This window comes from Dendropsophus ebraccatus, chromosome 11 (genome assembly GCF_027789765.1).
Source record: "Dendropsophus ebraccatus isolate aDenEbr1 chromosome 11, aDenEbr1.pat, whole genome shotgun sequence".
In the NCBI taxonomy this organism is placed as follows: domain Eukaryota; kingdom Metazoa; phylum Chordata; class Amphibia; order Anura; family Hylidae; genus Dendropsophus; species Dendropsophus ebraccatus.
Window position 1 is genome coordinate 56,072,510 of NC_091464.1, and position 26,944 is coordinate 56,099,453.

General features: G+C 40.3%; 1 protein-coding gene across 2 annotated transcripts in view; it reads right to left on the reverse strand.

The window, feature by feature from the left end:
• Window positions 1-1,111: 1,111 nt before the first annotated feature.
• Window positions 1,112-26,944, reverse strand: part of LOC138768157 (apoptosis-inducing factor 3-like) — a 46,286-nt gene continuing 20,453 nt past the window's right edge. The window contains exons 10-19 of one of the 2 annotated variants that reach the window (XM_069946270.1): window positions 25,771-25,901; window positions 24,807-24,922; window positions 18,713-18,784; window positions 17,991-18,054; window positions 15,554-15,630; window positions 13,922-14,039; window positions 7,198-7,296; window positions 4,116-4,191; window positions 3,930-4,034; window positions 1,112-1,602 (exon numbers count right to left, since the gene is read on the reverse strand). In XM_069946270.1, coding sequence (XP_069802371.1) covers window positions 1,566-1,602; window positions 3,930-4,034; window positions 4,116-4,191; window positions 7,198-7,296; window positions 13,922-14,039; window positions 15,554-15,630; window positions 17,991-18,054; window positions 18,713-18,784; window positions 24,807-24,922; window positions 25,771-25,901 — 895 coding nt within the window. In that variant the 3' untranslated portion in view covers window positions 1,112-1,565. Of the gene's footprint in view, window positions 1,603-3,929; window positions 4,035-4,115; window positions 4,192-7,197; window positions 7,297-7,734; window positions 7,805-13,921; window positions 14,040-15,553; window positions 15,631-17,990; window positions 18,055-18,712; window positions 18,785-24,806; window positions 24,923-25,770; window positions 25,902-26,944 lie in introns of those variants that run through there. The other variant, XM_069946271.1, reaches the window with a different exon arrangement.

Here is a 26,944-nt window from a genome sequence, read left to right on the forward strand (position 1 = left end):
AGGGTGACCTGTAGTTTAGTACAAAGAGGCAGCTATATCACCTCTGCAAGTATGCTTTTTTCCAGTGTTTCTGTAGAGACCTTGGCTTGATCATACATACAGGTAGTAAACAAGCTTGTTGACACACACCTCACATAGCTGATCTTCTGTAATGCAGTGGGTTAGGGTAGGTAGCTCATACATCTCATTTTGTCGTGAACGCAATAAGCCCCAGTAACTGTCATCTACCTCCAGGTTTACAAAGGAAGTTTGGATATAGTTCAAGAAAATGGTTTCAAACTACAGTATAGGAACATTTCCTCTGTAGTTACTGAACTTATTTATAAAGGCTCAGTGTACGTACGTTTTTCAGCCACTTTGGGTACTTGTAATGTTGTGGGATCCTAAGCACTTTTTGACAGCTATCAGATTACCAATGAGATCTTTGTGGTTGAAACGCTTTGTTTCAGTAAGGTGTTTTTTAAGGTCATGAGTTGACTCATATTGATGTCCTATACAGATTTTTAGTATTTGTTTTCCAGATATTTTATTACAGGTTCCGTGCCTTTTCTACCTTACTTTATTCCTTAGAGCAACAAAAACAGTTTATTGTTCCCAAAGGTGCAGGTAAAGGCTGGTGGTTGATATTACAGGGTGACTGGTCAGTGTACCTGAGACATTGCGCTGGAACATTGTTCTATATAAGTCACTACAAATACATGTATATTGCCTAAAATCTTGGCTTATGTCATGACTGAATATGGATTGTTTTATTTCCACAGGACATGGAAGTTGTCAGTATTTTGGCTCACCAGCAACAGTTCTTCAGTGGCAAGCTTTATGTTCATGCTCAATGCTAAAGCTGCCAGTTGAAGAACTGTTGAAGTTGGCCATTATTCCCCTAATTCTGAAGACTTTGGAAGAAGCTGAACAGGAGCGATGTTGTGGGATTGTCTCACATATTGTGTCCTGTGTAAAAGAATTTACGTAAAATATTCATGGTACTTCGTGTGGTTCATGGAGGAGGTTTTACCCTTCTTACAAACATAAATAAATATATACCCTGCTGTGATGTGTAACTGGGTGAGAATACCAAAATATTTAACGCATGTGGTCATTTCTAGATTGGAGCTGAATAGGCAGACTCTGGCTATATATTTATTACATATATTTCATTTAGTAAAAATGTGCAAGAATTTTCATACAGTATTTTTGTCATCGCTTAGCCAGGAAGGGGGAACCTTTGGCGTTCTAGCTGTTGCAAAGCTACAATTCCCATCACGTCTGGTCAGTAAAGCAGTTTTGCATTAGTAAGTAAGGCCATTTAAATAAATGAGACATATCATTTAAAATGTCTTTATGTATAATTGCACAGAAATTGTCATCCCAAGACTTGTCCTGGTCCAGACAGGATTATGGAGGAACCATCAAGCAAACTCTTGAGGGTGGCTGCTCTGTTCATTACGCAGTAGTGGATCAGTCTTATGAAGGCTTGTGTAATAGGGTACCATAACTCACCCTGAAGGATGCTCTTGTATTCCTGGTCTTTGGTTGTCAGGAAGGATTAGTATAGTAAAAAAGTAGGATCATAATTTTGTGATCACACTAATAAAGTCTTCAGCCCTGCACGGAAAATGACACATTGAGTGGTTTAACATCAATGAATGAGTAAACACAAAGAATTACTCGAACGGGATTATTGCATTGAGTTACATCTTGTCCTGGGAAACTTGCGGATCAGCACATAAAGTCTTCTATGAAAAGTGACACTTCAGAGTTTTTTTTTTTTTTTTTATGGTGAAATTTGTGGTTTAATAAAGTCTGCAAACAAGATGTGTTCTGTGTATTTATTACATTGTCAGTGGCTGCCATGGTGGCAACAACATAATGGAGGCTTGACTCAGACAAGAAACCTGTCAAGATGATGCCAGTTACTACTTAAAAACCCAGCATATGCCTACTGTATGAGAGCTAATATGGCTGTATGCAGCAAACCCCAACTGGCCTAAAATATTGAATAAAGATGAGCGAGTTTACGGTAATGAAGCAAATCGCTCCTTTAGTTTGGCAGGCTGCGCCTCCCTTGATGTGGGAAAAAGCTGGATCCAGTCCTAGGAAACTTCTCCCAGTTTCCCGGGGCTGGATCCAGCTTTTCCAGGCACCCAGAGTGGAATGGCGCAGATAGCTGATAAGCAGACTGCTGAGCTAACAAAGAGCTTTGCTTTATTACTGGTAATTTGCTCATCTCTAATATTGAGCAAGTAATAAACCCTTCATCTGAGGCACAGGAACCGGGATTTTTTTTTTTAATTCTGGATGATATGGAATATTACAGGAACTTAGCTAAAGGGTTGTCACTAGAAGACATCAGGTAAGTTACTAAGACCAATATGACAAATTAGAGACTCATTCCTCACACTGAGTTTGTCTACATTTCTGTTGTGCTGGGTTAGTTGGGGGGCACCAATAGGTCAGTGTCATCATACCCTAGATATTTTGAGGTTGGGCCCCCTGTAATAGCATACACTTAAATACATGAGCACGGCAAATGGAAAAAAAATTGGAATATCACCTTTTTCTTTTTTAGGTTAAAGGGAATATATCATCAGAAAATGACTTTTTGTTTAAGGGTGCCTTCACACATACCAGATCCGCAGCGGATTTCACGCTACGAATTCACTGCGAAATCCGCTGTGGATCCAGTGCCATTCATCCCTATGAGAGCACATACTCGCAGCGGAAATGATAGCACAACAGCCGTGGTGCTGAGCAGGTAATGTGTGCTCCTGGCTGCAGGTGGCACGGAGGAGGGGGGGGGGGGGTTGTTAACTCTCATACTCATACTTACATACTGTGAATATGTGCTCTCATAGGGATGAATAGCATTGGATCCGCAGCAGATTTTGCTGCAGATCCAGTATGTGTGAAGCCACCCTAAGGGTGTGTTCACACATACAGGAACCGCAGCAGATTTGATGGTGCAGATTTTTATGCTGTTCAGGTATTTAGATTAAATTTGCTGCGGATCTGGTACGTCTAAACGTTCCCTAAACAAAGGTTTGTTGAACATTTTTTGTGACTTTACAAGTTTTCCATTTTTCTATCTATATTCTCAAATAATTCTGAGATTTTACAGTTTTCAATCTCACCACTGGGGCTAAAACTAAGAGACTTCCTGTTGTGTCTGTGGTGATGAGAGGGGGCTGCTGTAAAGTGATCTGTACAGAATTACAGCAGCATGTGACACCAGCAGATAGAGGAGACAATAGCAGCTCCCTGTGGAATGGCTTTTCACATGTCACAGAGCACACTCAGTAATGCTTTACATTCATCTCAAGGGGACAGATTCTGTCTATTGTTGTCTATGTCCATGAGGCTTGTTGTAAAGCATGTCACTGAATGCTGTCAAAAACAGATCATGCAAGATGGCAGGTCCCAAAATAATTGATTTAAAAAATTACCGTTCGAAACAGATTGGAATAAAAGAGGATTTAGTGTCTGACTCTAATCAGTAAAAGAAAATTTAGATATGTTCCTTTTAAAATTAGTTATGTGATCACCAGTATCAGTACATGTACAGTGATGTGAGCCCACAACATACGCAGTATGCTGGCTATCAGTCCTTGGTGTTGGAGTTACATTCATTGTCGTCATTAAACCCCTCCTCCAGCTGCAGTCAATACCAACTGTGTCATTTAGGAGGTTAGATGATTGGTGCAGATTTATCAACATGGTGCAGATTTATCAAACATGGTGTTAAGTGAAACTGGCTCAGTTGCCCCTAGCAACCAATCAGATTCCACATGAAAGGTGGAATCTGATTGGTTGCTAGGGGCAACTGAGCCAGTTTCACTTTACACCATGTTTGATAAATCTCCCCCAATGTGTTTTATAAAACCAGTACAAACATTTGTCCCCAGCATAGTTATTTTGTTAAAACTTATACTTACAACACATCCTTTTTGGTGATTCTTTTGTCAGAGAAAATAATTTCTGCCACCTGGGACACAATAGGGTCAAAGTTCATGCTTGACACTGCAACCACATTGTCATCCCTGCATGAGCAAGTGAGATGAATAAATACTTAAGTTTCCAGAGTGTTACAAGAAAAAAAGAAAAAAAAAGCGTATACATACTTCAAGTAAAAAGACAAAAACTTAAGTTCTTCAAGTGTGCCTTTCATCACAATTTCAGTGTATCCTTCTCCAAATCCTGCACAGAAAAATGTAAGAAGTTAAATGAAAGGATTAAGTAGGAAGCCACAGAATCAATTTCAGAAACACTATAATTTAGAGGAAACACATTGCCATTGAGCAATGGCCGTGTGTACACTCCAGGTGGGACCATGGTGAACCAGGAAGTTACATGTTGGGATTGATTAGTGGGGCAGAAACCCTCTAACCCCATTAGAGTCCCTGCTATATGATTGTATAATGCCAGAGGGTTGTCATAGGAGCTGGTGGTTTACCAAATGCATTCAGAAAGTCTTTTATGTTGTGAGTTTGTGCTATGAGAAAAAAAAAGTCCTCCTCATTGTTCTCCACTCAGTACCCCATAATGACTGTGAAAATAATTTTAGAAATTTTGGCCAATTAAAAAGTATTCATACCTTTTGCTATGACCTTCAAAACTTAGCTCTGGAGTCATCCATTTTCTCTATAGGCTATTTCTGCACATTGATTGGAGGCAGCTGCAGTAAATGGAGCTGATTGTATCTGCTTGGGACAGACACAGCCCTGTCTCTATAAGGTCTCACAGCTGACAATGTATATCAGAGTAAACGCCAACCCATGAGGAGGAAACAACTGCCTGTAGAGCTCAGAGACTAATGGTGCGTTTACACAGGCAGATTTATCTGACAGATTTTGGAAGCCAAAGCCAGGAACAGGCCATAACCAGGGAACGGGTCATAAAGGAAAGACTGAGATTTCAAATCCATTCCTGGCTTTGGCTTCCAAAATCTGTCAGATAAAAGAGGAGAAATCTCAGTCTTTCCTTTATGACCCGTTCCCTGGTTATGGCCTGTTCCTGGCTTTGGCTTCCAAAATCTGTCAGATAAATCTGCCTGTGTAAACGCACCATAAAGCAGGCCCTCAGTAAGAGACACATGCAAATCCATCTGGAGTTTGCATAAAAAAAACCTAAAGGAATCTCAGACTCTAAGAAACAAGATTCTCTGCTTCTATAAAGGTTGAACTTTTTGGCCTCAATTCTTATTGTCATGTCTGGAGGAAACCAGGCACTGCCCAATACTAACCCTACAGTGAAACATGGTGGTAACTGCATCATGCTGCGGGGACATTTTTCATCAGCTAGGACAAGGAGACTGTTAGGATTCAAGGAAAGCTGAAGAGAGCAAAATACAGAGATATTTTTAACAGGGTTATCCAGGATTACCGAAACAGCAGCACCACTCTTGTCAGGGTGTCGTTATGCAGCCTGGCTCCACTGAAGTGAATGGAGATAAATTATAGGTGTGGTGCTGTTTATGTAACCTAATAGCTGTGTTTTTTTTTCTAATCCTGGATAACCTATTTAATGAAAACCTGATCCAGAGTGCTCTGGGTCGAAGGTTCATCTTCCAACAAGACAATGACCCCAAGTACACAACCAAGCCAACACGGGAGTGGCTGGGGAGCCCCAGCTAGAGCCCTGATGTGAACCCAAGAGACTTAGATATGGCTGTTCACTGATGGTCCCCCATCCAACATGACAGGTCTTATGATAGGCAAAGAATGGCAGAAAATCCCCAAATCTAGTGTTGAGGAGACCTGTCTACTAGCCTACGGCTATATCAGTGTTTTCCAGGACTCCCTAGAATGACATTCCAACTTCTGCAGCCGAGAGGAATCAAATGCAGAGCATTCAGTGCCGAACTTGAACAGTTTGGCAGATCTTCTCAAGACTACCCAAATCCAGTTTTACAAACCTTGTGGCTTCATATCCAAGAATACTGGAGGCTGTAATCACCACCAAAGGTGCTTTAACAAAATACCGAGTTAAGGCCCTGAATACTTATGTCTATTAAATATTTAAGTTTTTCCTTTTTAATAGTTTGCAAAAATTTCCAACATTCTGTTTTTACTTTTTGTCATAACTGGGTATTGAGTGTTGATATTCCCAGTAAGGCCTTGTTCACAGTGCAGCCTTCTTGGGTTTGATTGGTTATTCCACAGCAGGTATTTCCTTCATAGTTGCCTTCTTTAGGCTAGGTTCCCACAATGTAAAAATAAGGGCAAATAATGTTGCAAAATTTATTTGTCCTTATTTTTACATTGTGGGAACCAAGCCTTAGAGTGCACACCTGATTTGGTCTAACAAAAATGTCATGTCAGCCTGGTCTCGGCAGTCTTCACGATTGCCATACCTACATGGATTAAAAGAAAAAGCTAAAAAAAAAAAAAAAAAAAAAAAAATCTAACTAGGGTACATCTTCACAGATACTTAAGAGTACCTACATGTGGTCTTCATATTTTCTGTATACTCTAATAGGGAATTGAGTTACCCATGTTGTCTGGGGTTGTAAATTGTTGTGCAATAGCCATAAGAGGCCATTTTACCAACAATAATTGATGTTTATTGAAAACAATTTCCTATTTCTGAAATCTCTCCATGGTTGGCCACAGCTTCATCTAAATAGCTTGGCTCATGGCTTGCCTCCTCTCTATAAACAGCGGCTTTTCCACACTTCATTTAATTACGGTAGTCTAAATCTGTTGGGTAAAAGGATTATATTAGTGTTAGCTGCAATGTTTACCTATGGCCAACTAGGGCAGGAAGGAATGGAGCAGAAATACATGGGACGGTAGTTTCTATTTCAACTCTATTTAAAAAACAAAAACAAAATTTGACAATACCCAACAGTCCAAAGTGCCGCTCCTGCTAAGCCAGGCATGTCCAAACTTTTTTCGAAGAGTGCCAAATTTGATGAAGTGAACATGTGCGAGGGCCGACCATTTTTCATGCTACATGCTATATGCTTTATAACACAGGCAGATAATAGCAAGCTGGATACCTGGGGGGCCGTAAAAGTTCGGAACGCGGGCCGCAAATGGCCCTCCGGCCGGACTTTGGACATGCCTGTGCTAAGCAGAACCCAGCCGTCCATGCATTACAGAGCAACCTTTTGGCATCAAAAGGAACTGTATAATGCATTGAAGGGGTTATCCAGGATGTACAGTCTCAAACCTGGCAAGCATTATTGTCTTATGAACACACCTGCATAACGAATACTCTTTCCCAACAAAGACGTCCAAAAAAACGGTACAGACTTCACAGGCACTTGCTTGTTCAGCATGTTGAGAGCTGCGATGCGCCCTGTAAATAAAGAAAGATTCTTCTTTAGAAGTTGCATCTACAAATAGTTTACATCAGCGTGAAAATAACTCCTCATACAAGTGAATGGGGTTGTGTTGCAACTGACAAGCAGCTACTCAGGATTCACTTGTATGAATCATGGATTCTGGTCACTAGAGTTGATCGAACCTCGGGAAATGCCAGGTTCAATCAAACTCGAACATTCGATTATTAATAGGCTGAATCTCGGAATTCCAGGCAGTACCCAGGCACTCTCCTTCTTCCCCACGGACCAAGAAGGCATCAGCAATCTAATGCAGAAGGTTCAGCAATGTTCGAGTTCGATTGAACCTAGGATTTCCCAAGGTTTGATCAACTCTACTGGTCACGTCATTGGGAATCATGTATGCGTCCCCAGGCTAATGGCTTACAACTACACAGAAGTAAATAGCAAAATACCTTTGTATGCAGTGTACAGTAGATGGGCAGCCAACTGGTGCTTAACTTTCAAAATGTACAGGACACTCCCCTTGCAAAAAAAATAGGATGACTATGTAATTTCAGGTTAGTTTACCTGATTCTCATATAACAACCTAGGTTTAAAGGAGAACTCTTATAGATGAGTTCATCTCAAGCATGCTCGGGTTTGTCCAAAGCCAAACATGTAGCATTTGATTACTAGTGGCTGAAGAAGTTGGATACAGCCCTAAGGAGTCTTTCCAGGACTGTTTTCCAGGCAGCCTTAGGGCTGCATCCAGCTTCTGCAGCCATCGGTAATCAAATGCTACATGCTTGGTTTTGGACGAACCAGAGTGTGCTTGAGATTCACTTATCTCTAGTTTTTTTTTTTTTTTTTAAACTTCTGATTGCATAGTGACGTTTCTGCACAGTATTGTTTAGCTCTGCTTAGAGTATACAGGGAGAGCGGAGTATGGATTTAAAGAAGTAATATTTCAATTATGGGGTGGGGGAGTTAAATAAATAAATGCCAATAAGCTTCTTTTAGGATGTTTACCAAAGATCATAAATTACCTGGCAACATTAGTGTAGACATTTGGTTTAAAAGGATACCGTGTGTGTGTATGTATATATATATATAATATATACACACTTTTATAATTTCTTATACATATTTTTTCATTTTATTAACTGTGCTTGTATTTTAGCCTAGATATATTGTATATATTGCCGCCTCCAAGGAAAGCTGAGGAGAGCCAAAGAAGCAGTTGTCTACTCAAAGATGAGCACAGGATACAGATAGTATATTACCAATACTTAGTTCTCTAAGAACTCCTCCAATCATAACTTTTGACATCTCTGTAACAGTCTAAGGGGCCTATTCCATGGGAGTGTAGCCAGTGATTGGCTGAGCGGTCTGACAGCTCAGTCAGGCCGCACCGAAGCTGATACTACGCCGCAGGACCCGGGGAGGAAGACGAAGCGCAGGAGAAGCCCAGACAGGTAATGTATTGCTGCAAGGACATTGGTAACGATGTCCCTGCAGCCCTCGCTTAACGATCATCAGGGCCTTATATTAGGCCCAGTAAACGAGCGCTGATCTAGCAGACCCTGACTGTCAGAGGTTGAGGGAAAACAACAACAATCCTTCAAAAAAGTCTATATCCTACTGGTTAAAAGAAATAGGTGTAAAAGTAATGAAAATATAACCCCTTATTGGATATATTCTCAACAAAACATTTTCCTGGAGTAGGCTTCCATTGTCAGTTGTCATATCAAAGAGGTACTCAGGAGAAAAAGAAATATGTTCAGATTAACAGGTGCTGGACAGATCTGTAAATTAGTTCTATTAAAGGGGTACTCCAGAGGAAAAAAAAAAATCATCTGGTGTCAGAAAGTTATACAGACTTGTGAATTACTTTTATTTAAAAATCTCAAACCATCCAGTACTATATAGTATAGATGACTTCCTGCTGTATGACCTGCAGGAAGTGATATATATTTTCCAGTCTGACACAGTGCTCCCTGCTGCCACCTGTCTGTAACAGTAACTTTGCAGAGCAGTAGCAAATCCAAAATAAAAACTTTCTTGCTCTGGATAGTTTCTGTCTGTGGCAGCAGATACCACCATGTCAGACTGGAAAGAATACACCACTACCTGAAGAGCATACAGCAGCTGATATGTACTGGAAGACCTTTTTTTTTTAATCTGAATAACTTTATTAGAAAACATTTTTTCCCCCTCCGGAGTACCCTAACAACTCATTTAAGACTTCCACTATTTAGCTGCTGTATGTCCAGGATAAAGTCATGTAGTTCTCTTCAAATGTCAAGAACAGAAGAAGCTGTGTCAGACTGAAAAGCACTACACTACTTCCTCTGAAGCGTATAGCATGTATAAATGTATTTTGTATTGACTCCCTCCATTTACATAAATAAAAAAAAGAAAAAAAAATTCCACCTTTAAATTTTCAAAGAATATGTGAGGAATGAAAAGTGGAATCTGATAGGTTGCTAGGGGCAACTAAGACAATTCTACTTTGTTTTTGTTAATGGTGTTAACCATGTGGGATCAATGAAATTATTCTATTAGTTCAGACAATGACATCAAGGGGTTACTAATTGTGTCCGTCAGCTGCTAAAAGAAGCTAAACAGCTAGGCTGTCTATACTTCCTTAAAGGAGAACCCCAGATAGGGAAATAATGTATTACGTGTCTGTGTAGTTATGCTGCACTGGTAGTTGACGGACATTCAGAAAGTAAAGAGAACTGGCCTCTCTGCAGTCTACTCCATCTTCTGCTCCCCCCACCTCATGAGACAAAGATCATGTGACCACTGTCTCACATTGAGTTTGCTGTGCACAAAATGAGGATGCAGATGTGACAGGGGGCGGAGAGGGGGAGTGCATGGGTGGGAGAGGGCAGGGTTAATGGATGAAGAAACAGGGTGTGCACTGCAAATGACTACTAGGTAATGTATAAATCCTATACAAAAGGCTCCAAAACAGTTCAAATCTGAAAACTTTATTGATCAATTCATTAAACAAAATCAGAAAAACATGATAAAATACCAAAAAAAGGAGTTAAAATTCATTCCATACACAGGACAGAGATACAGGGGTGACTGCAGGTGGACAGGCATTAGATACTACCAGGTAACATGAGGTTTCCATGTTTCTGGCATATCCTCAGATCAGCAATGGTGCTGTATTGATTGTATATGGGACATTGAGACTGTGCAGTGGAGGGATTGTAGCAGCATGCTACTTGGCTCATATGGGATTCTGCAATATGCCAGAATTATTTAGCCTGTGCATCCTGGTTGATGTTCCCGTCCCTGCATTAGTTATCAATTTGTGATTATAGCTCTGCCCTGTGTATGGAATGAGTTTTAACTCCTTTCTGTGGTATTTTATTACGTTTTTCTGATTTTGATTGATCAATAAAGTTTTTAGACTAGAATTGTTTTGGAGCCTTTGTATAGGGATTTATACATTGTGGGGCCTAGTGGTCAGTATAGAAATATACTGTGTAATGTAGCCTGATAGAAAAGCACAGGAAGAGGGTATGCAAGATAGACGGATCAGGCAGAAAACTGCAACATAGGAGCAGGACTACTGTAAAACCACATGAAGAGTGTCAGATGGGAACATAGGTAAGAATTGCTTTGTTTGGAGGATTGTCTTTCTTTTTTTTTTTTTAACAAGGCAGCCCGGAGTTCCTCTTTAACAATGCCATGAAGTGCATAATACTCCTATTTTCTGGGAAGATTGCCATTTGCTGATGGACGGTATATTTTCTCAGAAGTGCCTTCTGTTTTGAATAACATTATTTAATGGCTCAAGCACAATATCCTTGCATTGCAGACCAATGGCTGCTTTCTTCCAGAACTGTGCCATATGTGTCCGTTGGTTATGTCCATAACTGCAGCTCTTTGAAGTAAATAGGGCTAGGCTTTACCATACCATATGCAAACTGTGGAAATTTTTGAAAGCAGCCATGTTTTTCTAACACTGGACAAGCCCACTTCTGGTAATTGGAATGGTAATTGTCTTGTATGAAAGCAGAAAAAGATTTAAAAAAAAAAAAATATATATATATAACTATTGTTTATTGTACATTGCAGATAAAACTTATTAAACCACCTATTGTCTACAGTAAAAGCTGTCACTGTGTAATATTTTGCCCAAATACAGGAAGATTGAGATCACAGGTGAGTGCAATAGTCACAATAACAAAACTGAGTGTGGAAGCATGTTCTGTAAAAGAAGAGACACCAGAAAAGAATTCTGCCTCTCTGATCTGCTCAGGGGTATGTGACATCAGCAAGCTGGCTACAATTCAGATTGTGTGAGAGGTCAATGAAACATGCTGTAAATTATGACACAGGCAGATTACATGACTTATTTAACAATAATAAATGCTTCACTAAACCTTCTATCCGTGTAATATACTAGACACTACAAAATGATAAACCTGTTCTGTTTTAAACTGATCTGTCCTCCAGTGACTGCAATCTACATACAATCTCTTATTTAGAAGCTGATATAATCCTTTATAACATACCCTCACACATTCCTCCCTGACTTCAGCAGTATTCACATGGGCGTATTTGGGATGTGTGTCTATTCCGTGCCAAAACCAGGATCAGATCCAATTAAAAGAAGGCAGGAAAACTTCCCACTAATAGGATTTGTTCCTATTATGACCCAAAATAAACAGACCGCACACAGATCGCCAATATGGCCACGTGAATGCGGCTTTAATACACTGTACAGGCAACAAAGACTTATCTTGGTTTGTAGTCTAGGTTTAGAGTGTACATCTCTAAAGGCCCTATTCCACGGAACGATTATCGTCCGATAATCATCCCGTGGAATAGAGGGCAACGATCAGCTGACATCGTTCATGTCAGCTGATCATTGCAGTCGTTTGTTTTTTAAACATGTTGAAAAACAAGCAACTGTAATAGCAGCGATCTGCCGCAGTCGCTCCATGGAATAGGATATGGTGGTATATACACAGCAAAGATCCATTAGATCGGCGATACATTGCTTTGGCCTGCTGCAGGCCAGTGCAATGTATTGCAGAGCCTGGATCAGCGTCATTGTGACGCTGAGTCCCGTCCCGACACGGCCAAAAGAAGAATGGATCTCCCCCCCAGCAATCGCATCGTAGGGGGGGGGGGGGGGGGGGGAGATCCATCCCACTAGACACCAGGGACACCGGGAGCACAGCATCTAAAATGCAGCTGTCAGGTTTGACGGGACCCGCGCCGGCTAATAGATCACAGCCGGGAGCAGCGCCGTTCAGAGCAGTTCAGCGATCTATGAATAGAGTCTGCTCTCAGGCAGGCTCTATGCATAGATCAACGATAACACTGAACTATGCTATGCTATGGCATAGCATAGATCAGTACAGGCAATCTAATGATTGCATGTTTTACAGTGAAAAAAAAAGTGTAATAAAAAATGTTTTTTAAAGTATTGAAAAACCGTTTTAAACACCGCAATAAAAAGTTTAAAATACCCCCTTGCCTATTATAAAAATAAAATAATACAAACATATCGTAGTGTGGGGAATTGTCCAATCTATTAAAATATAACATTATTGTTACCGCACGGTGAGCAGCGTAAATGGAGGAAGAAAAAAAACGCACCAGGACTGCTGATTTTATTAAACTATATATCAGAAAAAAATAATAAAAAGCTATCAAATTTTTTCTGTTACACCAATATGATATTAATAAAAACTAGAGATTATGGCGCAAGAAATGACACCCCAACCAGCCCTGTAGGTGGAAAAGCGCTATGGCTCTTAGAAGGTGGGGAAGAACACTGCATTAATTTGACCCTTCTCCCATATCTGTTGTTACCCTCTAAAAAAGTCTCTGATCTTTCTTCTGTCATTCTCTCCTTGGACAATGCAGCTTTACATGCCTCCCTCCCATGGAAACACAAGGTACGTCTTGGAGCAGTCAACTACTATGGTGTAATGGTGTACAGTCTTTTATTGTGGTTTGTGAACATAGTTAAAAGAAAGCTTTGTGGGTGGCAAGAGGCACAGTCCCATTCTTCTGCCCCTGAAGGCATGTACAAGAGTAACATCGGCAAAAAGGTTTGTCTAATGTACTGCACAGTACCCAAATCATCAGTGTGCTGTGTGCTTTGGAGAAAACCCAAATTTAAATTGGTTTATGAAAAGATGGGAATAATCCATTATCATTGGCTAAGACGGATGAGGAAATGTTCATAAATAGGGTTTTGTGATTGCAAAAGAGAAAATGCCAGCACGCCCTGCAGGTCCATGAGTAATTGTGAGAAGTCACACAATGCAGTGTACTTATAGCTGAGCCACTGAGTTTAGGCTCATGAGTTAGAGAAAGACAAATGCAAATATCCATGTAAACGGTCCTGTGCCAGTATATAGCAGTATACCAGAAATGCTCAGGAATTTGGTGGAAACACTGTTCATTAGTTTTTACCCTCCTTACATTACAAATTAGACTGTAGAGAATACATCTATCTATCTATCCATCTATATACATATATACACATATATAAAGTCAAACCTACATGCCTGGGCTGTCACAATTATTGTGCAAAGTTAAATTCATGAGATGAACATTAATTTATGAGATAAGGATCAGTAGCAAACATTTTAGAAACATATAGTTAATACGGCATACCATGAGAGTGAGCCATCTGCCAGTGTCCGATATTAGCCCTGTGTCCATCCATCATGGCAAGAGGAAACGATACAACGTCCCCAGCAGCAAAAACATCAGGTACACTGGTCCGCATGAACTAGAGACAAACAATAGAGCGCAGAGTTACAGCAATCATTCCTTCCTATTACTATCTGTCTGATAATGTTTTGTCATAATGGACTTCCCATCATTCTCTTGCTGTGGGAATTTTATGCAGCATAATTTCTCCTTGCAGAATAAGGTTTTATTCACAGCTAAATAAGGCCTCAGTTATATCTTCAAATATATTAGGTTCTCTGGTGTGCTAAACTGGACAGTCAGAGGAGAGTAAACAGCCCTCAATGTAAATGTCTATCTAAGGTCTTATTCCCACATTCCATGTACAGTCCATATATAAGGATGAAGTGCAACACCATGGATTATAAGAACTCTCGCCTTCATGTATCATTATGATGCCGGGAGCTCCAAAACAGCTAAAATCTTCACTGTACTGTACTGACACAGCCTTGTGGCTACTAGCTCAGGAGGTATATTTGGGACCAGGGTGTCAATTCTAAAAAGTAACAATGCCGATTGTTTTGTATTATGACCAATAAGCAAAGACAAGAGGATAAGGGGCTGTAAATAACTAGTGTAACCTGGTGTGTAGGTGCAGAATGATAGGCAGAGTCCAGCAGCTTAACCAGAATAACGACCGTTTACTTAAAATCTTCAGTACAACAAAAAGGCTTCAGTAACTGCAGGTGCAGGCAAGAGGTAGAAGAAGTAGTAACTGTAGATTGTAAGCCCTTGCGGGCAGGGCCATCTTGCCCCATGTACCAGTCTGCCATTTGCCTTCATGTAATGTGTCTTGATTTTGTATTGTTCCTGTTTGTTACCCCTATATATTGTATAGCGCTCTGGAATAAAGGGCGCTTTATAAATAAATAATAACAATAACTGTAGAAGAGAGTAGAGGGAGAGTAGAGGAGCGTCTTGAGGGCACTATCCAATGTAGCTATGTACCGCCTTATGCCCTATATTGTCGGGGTACCTGTCATGTGAGGGTAGTATGAGGCCCTTGCGCTGGGTAAAGCATACTTCTCAGGATTTCCCTGAATAGCCATGCGTTACAGTAGGATATGTAGGCAAGTTGCAGCTTTGTGCAATAAGTTGAACTGTCTGGCTATGGTTTACCCCTCCCCATAAGGAACGCATGAACGTTCGTCTGTGCCTTTTTCCCTTACAAAGTCCCAAAGTGTTACTGCTGTCTGCTGCATATTTTCCACATAAAAATTCTATATGAAAAATCTGCAGCTATTCTAGTGCTAGTAGAATGGTCACACAAACCAGAAAAGCTGTATATTTTCTATACTGAGAAACACAGATGCCACAGTGGAAAACCCTAGAAAATTGAACTCCAGCTTTCTGCAAATATTCTACAAGAAATCCAGTAAAACGTTATTCTAGACTGAAACAATGACAGAGGTATAACAGAGTTTTCCATTCATTGTCATACACATTACTAGGTTATTAAATATGCCCTTAGAAATAAAATAAATAAAACATGCCTGCAAACCTGTGCATACTACAGTGGCTTGCATTTAGTATTACATGGCACATAATACGCACCTGGTCTACATAGATAGCCCCCTTAGTATCCACAGCAACATTGCTGCCTTTCAGGAAGTTGGACACCGGCATTACACCTAGGAAAATGAGAAAACATTAATGAACAAATTATATTTTGAAGCAGATAATCAATCAATAATAAAATGTATAAATAAGCAGTACCCCAAAGAAACATAACATTTGTCTGGTTACTCCGCCTATAGCAGGCTCAAGCAATATTAAAGTGATATTGTCACCCCTTACTATATGTGTGGTTTCCTGCACCATCCACAAGCTTAGATGCTGCACATTCGATATTATCCGTGTCAGTGTCTTCTTTCTGCCTCAAAATTGCGGCATTTCATTGGTGAACAGTGTCACCTAGGCGGGGCTTCATGACTGTTTGGCCCCCTCTGCCCAGCCAGGAGATGAGGCCCAACTGATGTGAAGCCCCACCCAAGCCATAATGTTAGGCTGCTTTCACACGTCCCATAAAATTGTTTGTGGACAATGGACACGGACATGGACAATTTTAGGAACCATTCAAATGAATGTAGTCATTCACATGATCTGTGCCGCGACCCCCACCATGATCCTGATCCAGGGATCAATGCGCAGATCGCGATACGGATGGTATAAATAAGCCCTAGAAATGATATTGTCACCGCACCCCCTTTCTTCTCTTGATTCATCTTTAAAGCGACTCTGTACCCACAATTTGACCCCCCCCCCCCAAACTACTTGTACCTTCAGATAGCTGCTTTTAATCCAAGATCTGTCCTGGGGTTCATTCAGCAGGTGATGCAGTTATTGTGCTAAAAAACAACTTTTAAACGGGCAGCCCTGTGCCCTACAGCCGGGGCTTAGATTGTGTATGCATTAGGCTGGCACAACCTCTCTGTCCCTCCTCCCCACCCTCCTCATCATTAGGAATGGTCCAGGCAGATTGCCTCCTATTCCCCACCTGTTTAGCCCGGCACATGGGCTGGATCGTTAAGGCACCTGTGCAATGTTCAGCATGGAGAAAATGTTCCAGTGGCAATCCTAATGATAAGGAGGGTGGGGAGGTGGTGCAAAGTTAGGGCACAGATATTCTAAGCCATGGCCGTTAGGCTGAAGTTTAAAAGTTGTTTTTTTAGGACAATAACTGAATCACCTGCCGAACGGACCCCAGGACAGATCTTGTATTAAAAGCAGCTATCCGAAGGTACAAGCGTTTGGGGGGGGTGGCAGATTGTGGGTACAGAGTCGCTTTAAGGTTACCTGTCACAATTCTTCTCTCCCCCAGATCGGCATGCATTCGAAGCTGACACCAGAAGTTTGGATTGTCTTGAATACATCCCACACCCGGCATGAAACATACTGTATCCATGGCAAACAGATCTTGCAGCATCAGCTGCAATTGCCTGCCATTGTCGGGAGAGAAGACTTGTGATATGAAATATATATGAAACTAAAACATCCCACATATCAGTACATAGGAGACACAGGGGTAAGGAGGTGTGGACACTTCATGTGCTGCCTTATGGCAATTTTTACATGGCACCACTTTACAGAGATATTTCAGTGGGTGATACTACAGTAGGTGATGTATTATGGCTCTATACCACTACACTGAGCCATAATATGCCCCATTAGAATGAGTCCTGAAGTACAGTATACCTCTACTCAGTATACCTCTACTGTAGTGGTCACCTTTCTAAAAAAAAATTGACACGCAGCACTGTGCTCTCTAATAAACATCTATTTTATATTTGGTGCCAGAATAAGGCTTCTATGTGCCCACTGATGCTTTTAACCATACCTAATGAGACAGAACTTCCCACTGCATTCCCATAGCTCTCATCTCCAGCCCGGAACCCAGCACCATAAACTTGCATTCTGCTGGGTCTTTCGCTAGAGACAGGAGCTATGAAGTCGCACCGGAATGCTCTTCTCAAAAGGTATAGTTAGATGCAGCAGGGAGGACAGATGCTCAGAAGCCTATTCTGGCACACAACATAAAATAGGTACATTTTAACCTCAGATTGGTTACTGTGTAACCAATGCTAAGGCCATCTTCTTTTCCCAAAGGGTGATGCAAACCCATTAAAAAGTCTAAATTTTGTGCTCATATGAGCTTTGCACAAAAATTAACTGCTTTTTTAATGCCAAATGTAATTCTAAATCCCCCCATAGTGTATGTTATAACATTTCATTGTTTAGAAGAAATTTACTTTGTTACTATATTGTACCGAATTTCCTCTCTTGTTCCTAGTGTGCAGCACTTTATATTATAACACATATGTCACCCCTGTGATATTTATTCTGTACCAGAGAGGTATGTAACCTGTGGCTCAATAGTGTTTGTGAAGCTCAATAACTGAGCACACCCCATCCGTTTTGCATCTTGGAAATGTAGCTTTAAAACACAGAGCCGTGGGCTATCTGCATGGATTGTAAGTTATTAAACACAGACCTATTCCAGCAACCACCACATCAGCGGGAAGTTGAGTTCCATTTCTCAATAGGACTTCTTTTACCTGTAAATGAAAAATGAGCTACTGTCAGGAAAACTGATCCAGCTTTGATATGCCAAGGTATAAAGCAAATGCTGTAGTGCTGGAGTATGTAAGTAAACCATCCATAGCACCGTATACTGTACCGTCCAGTGGTTTTGTTCATGGTCGTGCAGTTGTGGGCACAGCAGCTTCTCTAAGTGACATGAAGCAATTTCCTGAGCTTAATAGTTTTCAGTCCTACAAACTTTTCTTCACTGCTGTTCCCGTATTTGTAACTAGCTACTAGAGACTATGTCATCTAAACTATCTGAAATGTCATCTAAACAATGAAGCTCCAACAGTTGCACATTTTATTGCCTGAAAAAATGTAAGATTGGAAAGAGATGTAAAGAAGCCGCCCATACACATTAGATAAATATTCATAGAGAACTAGGCAGGATGCAACAACAATCAAAGGTATGGCTGCTTCCTAACAATTTCCTAATGGCAGATACTTAATTTATATCTATGGACCTTATGTTAGTTTGGTCAACCGCTTTTATATGTGTATGGTTAGCTTAAAGGGATTTTCAGAGGGGTATTCCAGCCTACAACATTGATCACTTATTTACTGGATAGTCAATACATTTTAGACCAGTGGGCATCTGACCACTGGTAGACGACACCAAGGTAATCCCACCTGTCCGTCACTTCCCCGGATCTCTCTGGCCTCTGTTCTCATGTAAAAATTCACTCCACGCTCCTTCAGTAGCTGTAATAGAAAAAAAAACCCACAAAGCTATATTTTTAGAACGTTTATGGAAAGCTACACAACACAATGCACATAATGTTTTTAGGCCAAAACCTATAAAACAAACATTGCAATATGGTGAACTAACCAATTCTTTAGCCCATTTGGACCCCCAGGGTCTAGATGCAACTAGTAAATGGATACAACCTATTGCTCAACTTCTGATCCTCACTCTGCCCATGACAGTCTACCTCCAGATACCACAAGTTTATGCTTACTGGGGACTGATGTAAGGTCCCTATAAAAATGAAGCATGTGTTAGCCGAACCTGTCTATTTTAGCGGGACATGATGCTATATCTTATGTAGTAGCCTCCAAACTCACTCCCAAATTATGATGATGGAAGAGAGAAGAACCTGGCATGTTGGGTTTCAAGTGCCCAACCCTTGAGTGAGGCATCACCAGAGGATTCTGACAGCGGCTTATCTCTGCCCTTCCTCTATTTAGAACACATGAACAACTGGCAGAGTAGAGTGTTCATGTGTCTGGACAGATTGGGAGAGATAGATGTCCGACAGCCATCATATGTGTATGGCCAGCTTTTTGGAGTTCAAAGACAGCAGTATAATGGTATGTTCCCACACAGTATTTTTACTCAATATTTTGCAACCAAAACCAGGAGCGGATTGAAAACACAGAAAGGCTCTGTTCACACACTGTTGAAATTTAGTGGATGGCCACCGTTAATGGCAAATAGCGTGTTTCAAAACAACAGCAATTATTTGCGTGAGCATAGCCTCTCTGTGTTTTTAATCCATTCCTGGTTGTGGTTGCAAAATACTGAGCAAAGATGCTGTGTGTGAATATAGCCTTAATATACATGCAGTAAAAACCTATAAGCTGCAGGAAGTCAAAATATTTAAATTTATCTCTATAGTTGTTTGAAATAAAGCAGAAAATTCTACATAAATTTAGATAAAAAAAAAAAACAGAAAGAAAAGAAGTGTATATCTCTAAAGCAGAAAACTTTTTACAGTGCAACAAATTAGTAGGGAATAGCTATTTCAATATAATCCACCACCAGATTTAACTATATTAACCACTTGGATTGCTGAAAATACCTACCTTCTCCTTCTCTAGCTATACCTGAAAAAGAAGACCAAGCTTCCCCTTAGCTGTGTTGTCACAAAGAGGTTGAAGCCACAATTTTTGTCAGGCATGGTGTGGGAAGGAATCCGGCAAATTTTTTTATTAAAGCATTGTATTGCCCCCCAAAAGTTATACAATTCGCCAATATACACTTATTACAGGAAATGCTTATTAAGTGCTTTTTTCCCTGCACTTACTACTGCATCAAGGCTTTACTTCCTGGATAAAATGGTGATGTCACTTCCTGGATAAAATGGTGATGTCACGACCCGATTCCCAGAGCTGTGCGGGCTGTGGCTGCTGGAGAGGATGATGGCAGGGGGACACTGAGGGACACAGGGCACTGAAGGGACACAGAGCATCCCCCTGCCATCATCCTCTCCAGCAGCCACAGCCTGCACAGCTCTGGGAGTCGGATCGTGAAATCACCATGTTATCCAGGAAGTAAAGCCTTGATAAAGTAGTAAGTGCAGGGGGGAAAAAAAGCACTTTATAAGCATTTCCCGTAATAAGTGTATATTGGATATTTGCATAACTTTTGGGGGGGCAATACAATACTTTAATAAAAAAATTTGCCGGACTTCCCCTTTAAAGATGCAAAGATGCTGTTAGGTGCACCGCCCACCCGGACTCCTCCCATCTCCTTCCCTCACCATGCCTGACAAAAAATCTGGCTTCGACCTCTTCATGACATCACAGCTGAGGGGAAGCTTGGTCTTCTTTTTCAGGTATAGCTAGAGGAGGTGAGGGTAGGTATATTCAGCAATCAGGAAGTGAAGCCTTGATGCAGTAGTAAGTGCAGGGAAAAAAGCACTGTATAAGCATTTCCCCTAATAAGTGTATATAGGGGATTTGTATAAGTTTTGGGGTCAATATAATACTTTCATTTTCACCGGACTTCTCCTTTAATAAAAAATAAAGCGGCTGATCAAGGTTGCACTCCTCGCACTATTCAGCTATCCAAGTATATTATTACAATCAAACCTGGTGGCAGACTCCCTTTAACCTTTAGACTATCGTTTTTCAAGTTGTAGGTTTCTAGTGACTAACATAGAAACTTGCATGGAGAACTGCAGGTCTCCCTATATTGCAAAGCTATTTATTACAGCAGTTCTCACATTTGGCTTATAGAGTGTTTGCGGGGAACTCCTTCATTAATTTCTCCCATATGTCCTTACACATATCTAAAGGGACTGTACAAAGTGGTATTTAATACTGTATATAAAAATGCATTCATTGTGAAATATCAACATCTCTTATCACTAATTATAAACTCTTATTAATTGCTCATATCCCTCTTATTTTATTTTATTTTTTGAAAGAGAGACTGTCCCTTTAATGTACTCAAGGAAACCAGATCATGTCAAATGTTGATTTAATTAGAAGCAGAATTCTCATGCATGTCAAATATGAGGGAGACTCCCTGGATTTCCTGCTATTCGCCAAGTTCTTTCTTTTTGAGCTCAGAAATGTAACAGATCCGTTGTCGTCCACTGTTTATTATTGAGCGTATCTGACAAGCCACAAGCGTAGATGAGAACAGCTTGTAACGCTAGGTGACGAGGACAGATCAAAAAGCAGCACAATAAAAGGAAGAAAGACTTCAATGTGACCTGATTTTTACAGCATGTCATGTACGGTTATTTCAAGTAATATACAAACTTTCACTCCTCGCAAAGGAAAAATTACAGTAATAAACCGCTATTGTTCCCTGGAATAAAGGAAAATCATCCGCTATCACCTTTCAGATAATTCCACTGTTACCATGAGACTAGTGGTGTGGGTGTTTATTTTTTAAACATAAAGGGGTATTTCAGAGAGAAAAAAAATTATATAGATAGAGTTACATCATTTTATAATATATTTTTTCTTTTTTTAACCATTTTTGAGTAATAAACTTTTATACATTCTGTAATAGACAAAAGACCCAACAATGAGCTCTCTGCTGCAACCAATGTCTGTGTGGGCTGCTCGTGTCCTGGTGCCCACTATGCTAGGATCAGCAGCATTAGAAATATAGAGCCTCCCCCAGTTTATTGTGTATTCTAATGATCCACTCTCCCTTGACCACAAGACCAGAATTTACCTGCAACTTGCAATAAAGTTTTAATAAAACTTTAGCTATATCTCAGGAAATGGGGGGGGGGGGGGGTGTTAAAAAAAAAAAAAAAAAAAAAAAGTAGCATAAAAACATTGTGGGGGACTGACCACATGTCTACTTTACTTTAAAGTGACACTGTCACCCCCTTTTTGCATTCTGACTTCTCTACACAGGTGTAAAGGGTAAATTTTAACAGTTTTCATACCTTATTTTATATCATACGTCATGGTGCTTGTTCCAGTAAAAAGTGATTTTTTTATCATGTGCGGACTGGGCGGGGCTTCACTGCAACAGTGTCATTTAGCCCCACCCACAGCGCCACTTTTGGCCACTGTGTCTAGTATTAGGTTCAGATAATTTCACTTTAATTGGGATGTTTTGCAATGCTAAATCATGGACAGGGGTGGCACTGTAATAAAGCAGACCCTTTTTAAATAATAACCATCTATAGGAGAGATGATAAACATCTAATTTATAGGGATCCAAGCACTCCAAGCCCAGATGATCACCAGAATTTCTGACCATTGTCTACTACTACTACTCGTCACCAAGCCATGTTGTGTATGAAGCAGTGGCCAGATACTTGTACTACTGCTCTGTATAGCTCTTTTGGAGATACAGAAACAAAGGTCCATGTAACCCTATGGATAATATATTGAGGGCTACTTATTGTGGGATAAATAGACCAGTAGTGATCTGCCCATTTGAATTGTGGGCACTTTTGGGTGTGCCCGCAATCCAATTAAGCATTGAACACAATATAAAGCACGGTTGGCAGCAGTGTACACAACCATTTTTTACGGCTGCAGAACTGCCGTAGAAAATAGACACGTCAATTATTTTTTATGGCCACTGTTTAACAACGGCCATAGTGTATACTGTGTGTATACACTATGGCCATTGTTGAACTGAAATCAATGCAAATGAATGGATTTAATTACCAACGGACACTCTTTTTACTGCAAAGAACGGCCATTGTTAATGAAATTAATAAGTTGTATGAACATAGCCTAAAGGGGTACTCCGGAGATTTTTTGTTTTCTCAAGTTAAATGATACTAGAAACATATACAAATTTGTATATTTTTCAAGCCTTCCAGCTGCTGTATGTCCTACAGGAAGAGGTGTATTCTCTCCAGTCTGACATGGTGCTCTCTGCTGCCACCTCTGTCCATGACAGGAACTGTCCAGAGCAGTAGCAAATCCCCATATAAAATCTCTTCTGCTCTAGACAGTTCCTGTCATGGACAGAGGTGGCAGTAGAGAGCACTGTGTGACACTGGAAAGAATACACCACTTCCTGCAGGACATACAGCAGATAACAGCAAGATAAAAGATAAAATTATATTTATAATTTTTTTTTTTTTTTTAAGGGAAACACTATTATAACAGTAAACCTTGGTGCTGGGCAGGAAATAAACCTGGCTTTAATTCTAGAATTGTTAAATCTTCTTAGCTCTGCACAAAATAGTGATTCATGCCGCCACATTCTCCAGTGCCTGGAATACTGACTAATCTTGAGGTGGAGTCTGTGATCTTTCCGGGTGAGATTAGCAATGGCATGGTGGAGGAATGAGGAAAAAAATAAAAATCATGGACTAGCCAAATCTCCATGTATAATAGAGATTGTGGCAGGTATGCATGACGTACACATGGATGGGGCTACAGTGAGGACATTACTCACAGTTTAAACATTTAGGATAAGAATAGACCTAATGCGGTTATTCCTAAAGTCAGCCCAACTAAGGTTTTGTTTTCACTCCCAAAACTTTTCTTACTATCTAAAGCAAATAAGCAATTACATTTAGAAAACCTACTAGCCACCTATGTGTCCTTATTAATAGATGTAAACCTCAATAGCAGTGTATGTTAAATTACATTGATGTAAACACAAATCTTACGTTTGTTTTTTTTTTCTATCCTTGCAAAGGGGAATACACAAACCAATAGTCACCTTTATATAGATGGCATTTTTCTCTGACATTTTGCTCTTTTGTTGCCCAAAGGCATTCTAGTCTATTAAAGATGACCCTTCTGCTCCCTGCACATGTCTGTTTTGGTAAATACCTGTCCTTATGGAAATTCTGGAGCATTTTTACTTGTGTTGGATTGTTCCTTTAGGTGTTTTAATTTCCCTTGCCAGTTGTCAATTTAATAATATATATATATATATATATATATATATATATATATATATATATATATATTACACACCATGGGAATGTCATATTCCACAATTGTTATTTCTTTGGGAATGGAAGTCTTTACTAAAATAGACGTGCAGGTGACACTTCCATTATTAGGCTATGTTCATACTATGTAAGAGACCGTCCGGATCTCTGAAAAGATCATCCCGCCGGTACTGCACTACCGACCAGATAATCTTTGCAGCCCCAGAGTTCTGACGCGGGCGCATCTGTGCACACCCGCATCAGAACTCCCCACTGCACACTATGGAGCGAGCAGCTGGAGCACAGGGTTGCACAGGGTTTTCTGCGGCCGCTATTCACTGAATAGCGTCTGCAGAAAACTGACGCCACGAGAAATCCCAGCCGCATGCTGTGTGTATACTCTCCGGCCGGGATTCCATAGAACACAAGGCAACGTATCTTTTTGTAAAAAGTACGGCTGTTGTTGCAGATTGCAACAATGGCCGTTCTTTTATGAAAAGATACATTGTGTGAACATAGCCTTAATCTGTATAAAACAATGGACTTTAAATGTAATATATATGAGTTGTGTTTTTTCAAGGAAATATATGATGATGAAACCATGCAGTATAATTTAGAATTACCTTCATTGCAACTTCTCCAATCTGTGTCCCCAACACAGCCTGAAATGGGACATCAGATTTTCCTATTACAGACACTGAACTTGCTTTATCTGAAAGGAAGGCTGCAACCTCCATGCCTAGATACATAGGAAGAGATAATGTGATGCTTTTATTATTGGTTATTAAAAAACAAAAAAACAACAGTGGATATAAAAATGGCTGTACACATCAGACATAAGTCAAATGCAACAATTTTGGTAGAACTGGCTGGGCATCTAATGTGTATGGGGCGTCGTAACTCTCCCGACAGCAGATGTTGGCGGAGAGAAGGATTGCGCAGTTGGATTTTTGGTTCAATTTTTATTTAATTATACATACAATCAACTACAGTCACACATTTTAATGTCTGTATAAAGCTTTTTGGGCCCAATTTACACATCTTCATCATCTGGTATATATGCCACCCAGCGCGCAGGCACCAGATCACAAAACACTGCATGCTGGATGGTCCATAAAGGCCGCTATTACACGCTGCAGGAGCGAGTGGGTGAGTCCGGGGGGAGCTGCGGGGGGGCTGCCCGGGATATCGCTAGATCGTCTGGACAGCCCATAGGATATAGCGGTGCCCTGCTGGCGCTGCTCCTATTCCACGGAGCGACGGCAGCAGATCGCTGCTATATAAGTCGTTTGTCTATCAACATGTTGAAAGACAAACGACTTCAACGATCAGCAGACATGAACGATGTCGGCTGATCGTTGCCTCCTATTCTACGGAACGACTATCAGCCGTAACCGCCGACATTGGCCGATAATCGTTCCGTGGAATAGGGCCTTAAGTTCAGCACCATGCCCTTTTTCAGTCTATGGGTCAACAGATAGGATGCCGCCTTCAAAAGAGCCAATTCTACTTTACACCAGTTTGATAAATCTCCCACAAAGTCTTGCAATACAAATGACCTTGACAGTATAGTATAACTGCACCTACCTATAAATGAGCTCCCCATGATCACCACGTTCTTGCCAGTAGCAGCTTCAGATATCGCATTGGCATCTCCCGGTGAGCGCAAATAGAAAACATTCTGTAATGTGGAGCCGGGGCACTTAAGATCTCTAGGTCTAATAAATGCACACATAAAAGTATATAAAGATTTCAGTCATACCTTTGGCCATTTCTGTGTTTCCAGTACAAAAAAAAAAAAAAAAAAAGGGGCCCGATAATCCATAAAATTTGAAAAAAAAATTTCTATATTATTTTTGCAATTGTCTCATTTTAACCAATGAATGGGCTTTAGGAAGAAAACAAGCCGAGATGTAAATTGAAGTTATTGGGTTCCAATGCACAAAGTGTATGAGGGCCCCCAAGAAACCATGTGTCATTTATAGTACGCTGCACACCTAAAGCTACGTTCCTGTATAGATGAATGTGACAAGACAAATAATTTCCAGGGCAGCTGTGGATCTGGAATGTTTCTCAATGTAGCCTGTGAAGTTAAAATTTTAATAACTTCCATCATTTTGTAAATTAATATACGGCTTCTACCTTATAAATGATTGTTTTGTCTGTTTTCTTTTCTTTATTCAGTCTTTGCATCACTTCAAATGGAAAGGACCACAGAAAGACAGTGTAGAAGGATGAGACTAGATCCACTAGCTATAGTATAGGTTTATAGGAGATTATTATGTGCAGCTCCAGACTATAATACAAGCTAGAATATAAAATCAATACAAGATACATAATGCAACATATCTGCAAAGTGATTTCACTATTTATGGAGTTTATCAACACCTACGTAGTTGTGCAGTAACATATGCTCCAGTATAATTGCACAGAAAAGAAAAAAAAAAAAAAAAAAAAGACAGTAGAAAAAAAAGATCAGACAGTAGGGCAGAGGTGATTATAAATAGCTACAGGCCATGGAGACAGGGTGTGAGACTCCGTCATTCAGGTCCTCTGATTCACAGTCAATGCACAAGCCAATACAGGCTGCACACAAGCACAATGAATCTGTATTTTAAAGCAAATGTCTGCCATTGAATAGTATTTTTTATTATTTATTAAAAGGGAACCATTCACTTGCTTGGTGGAGTGTGAACTGGCCCACTTATATCTGCTCGGCACAGCTCTCGGACAGTATCTGATGGAGTGGCAATTGTATGGC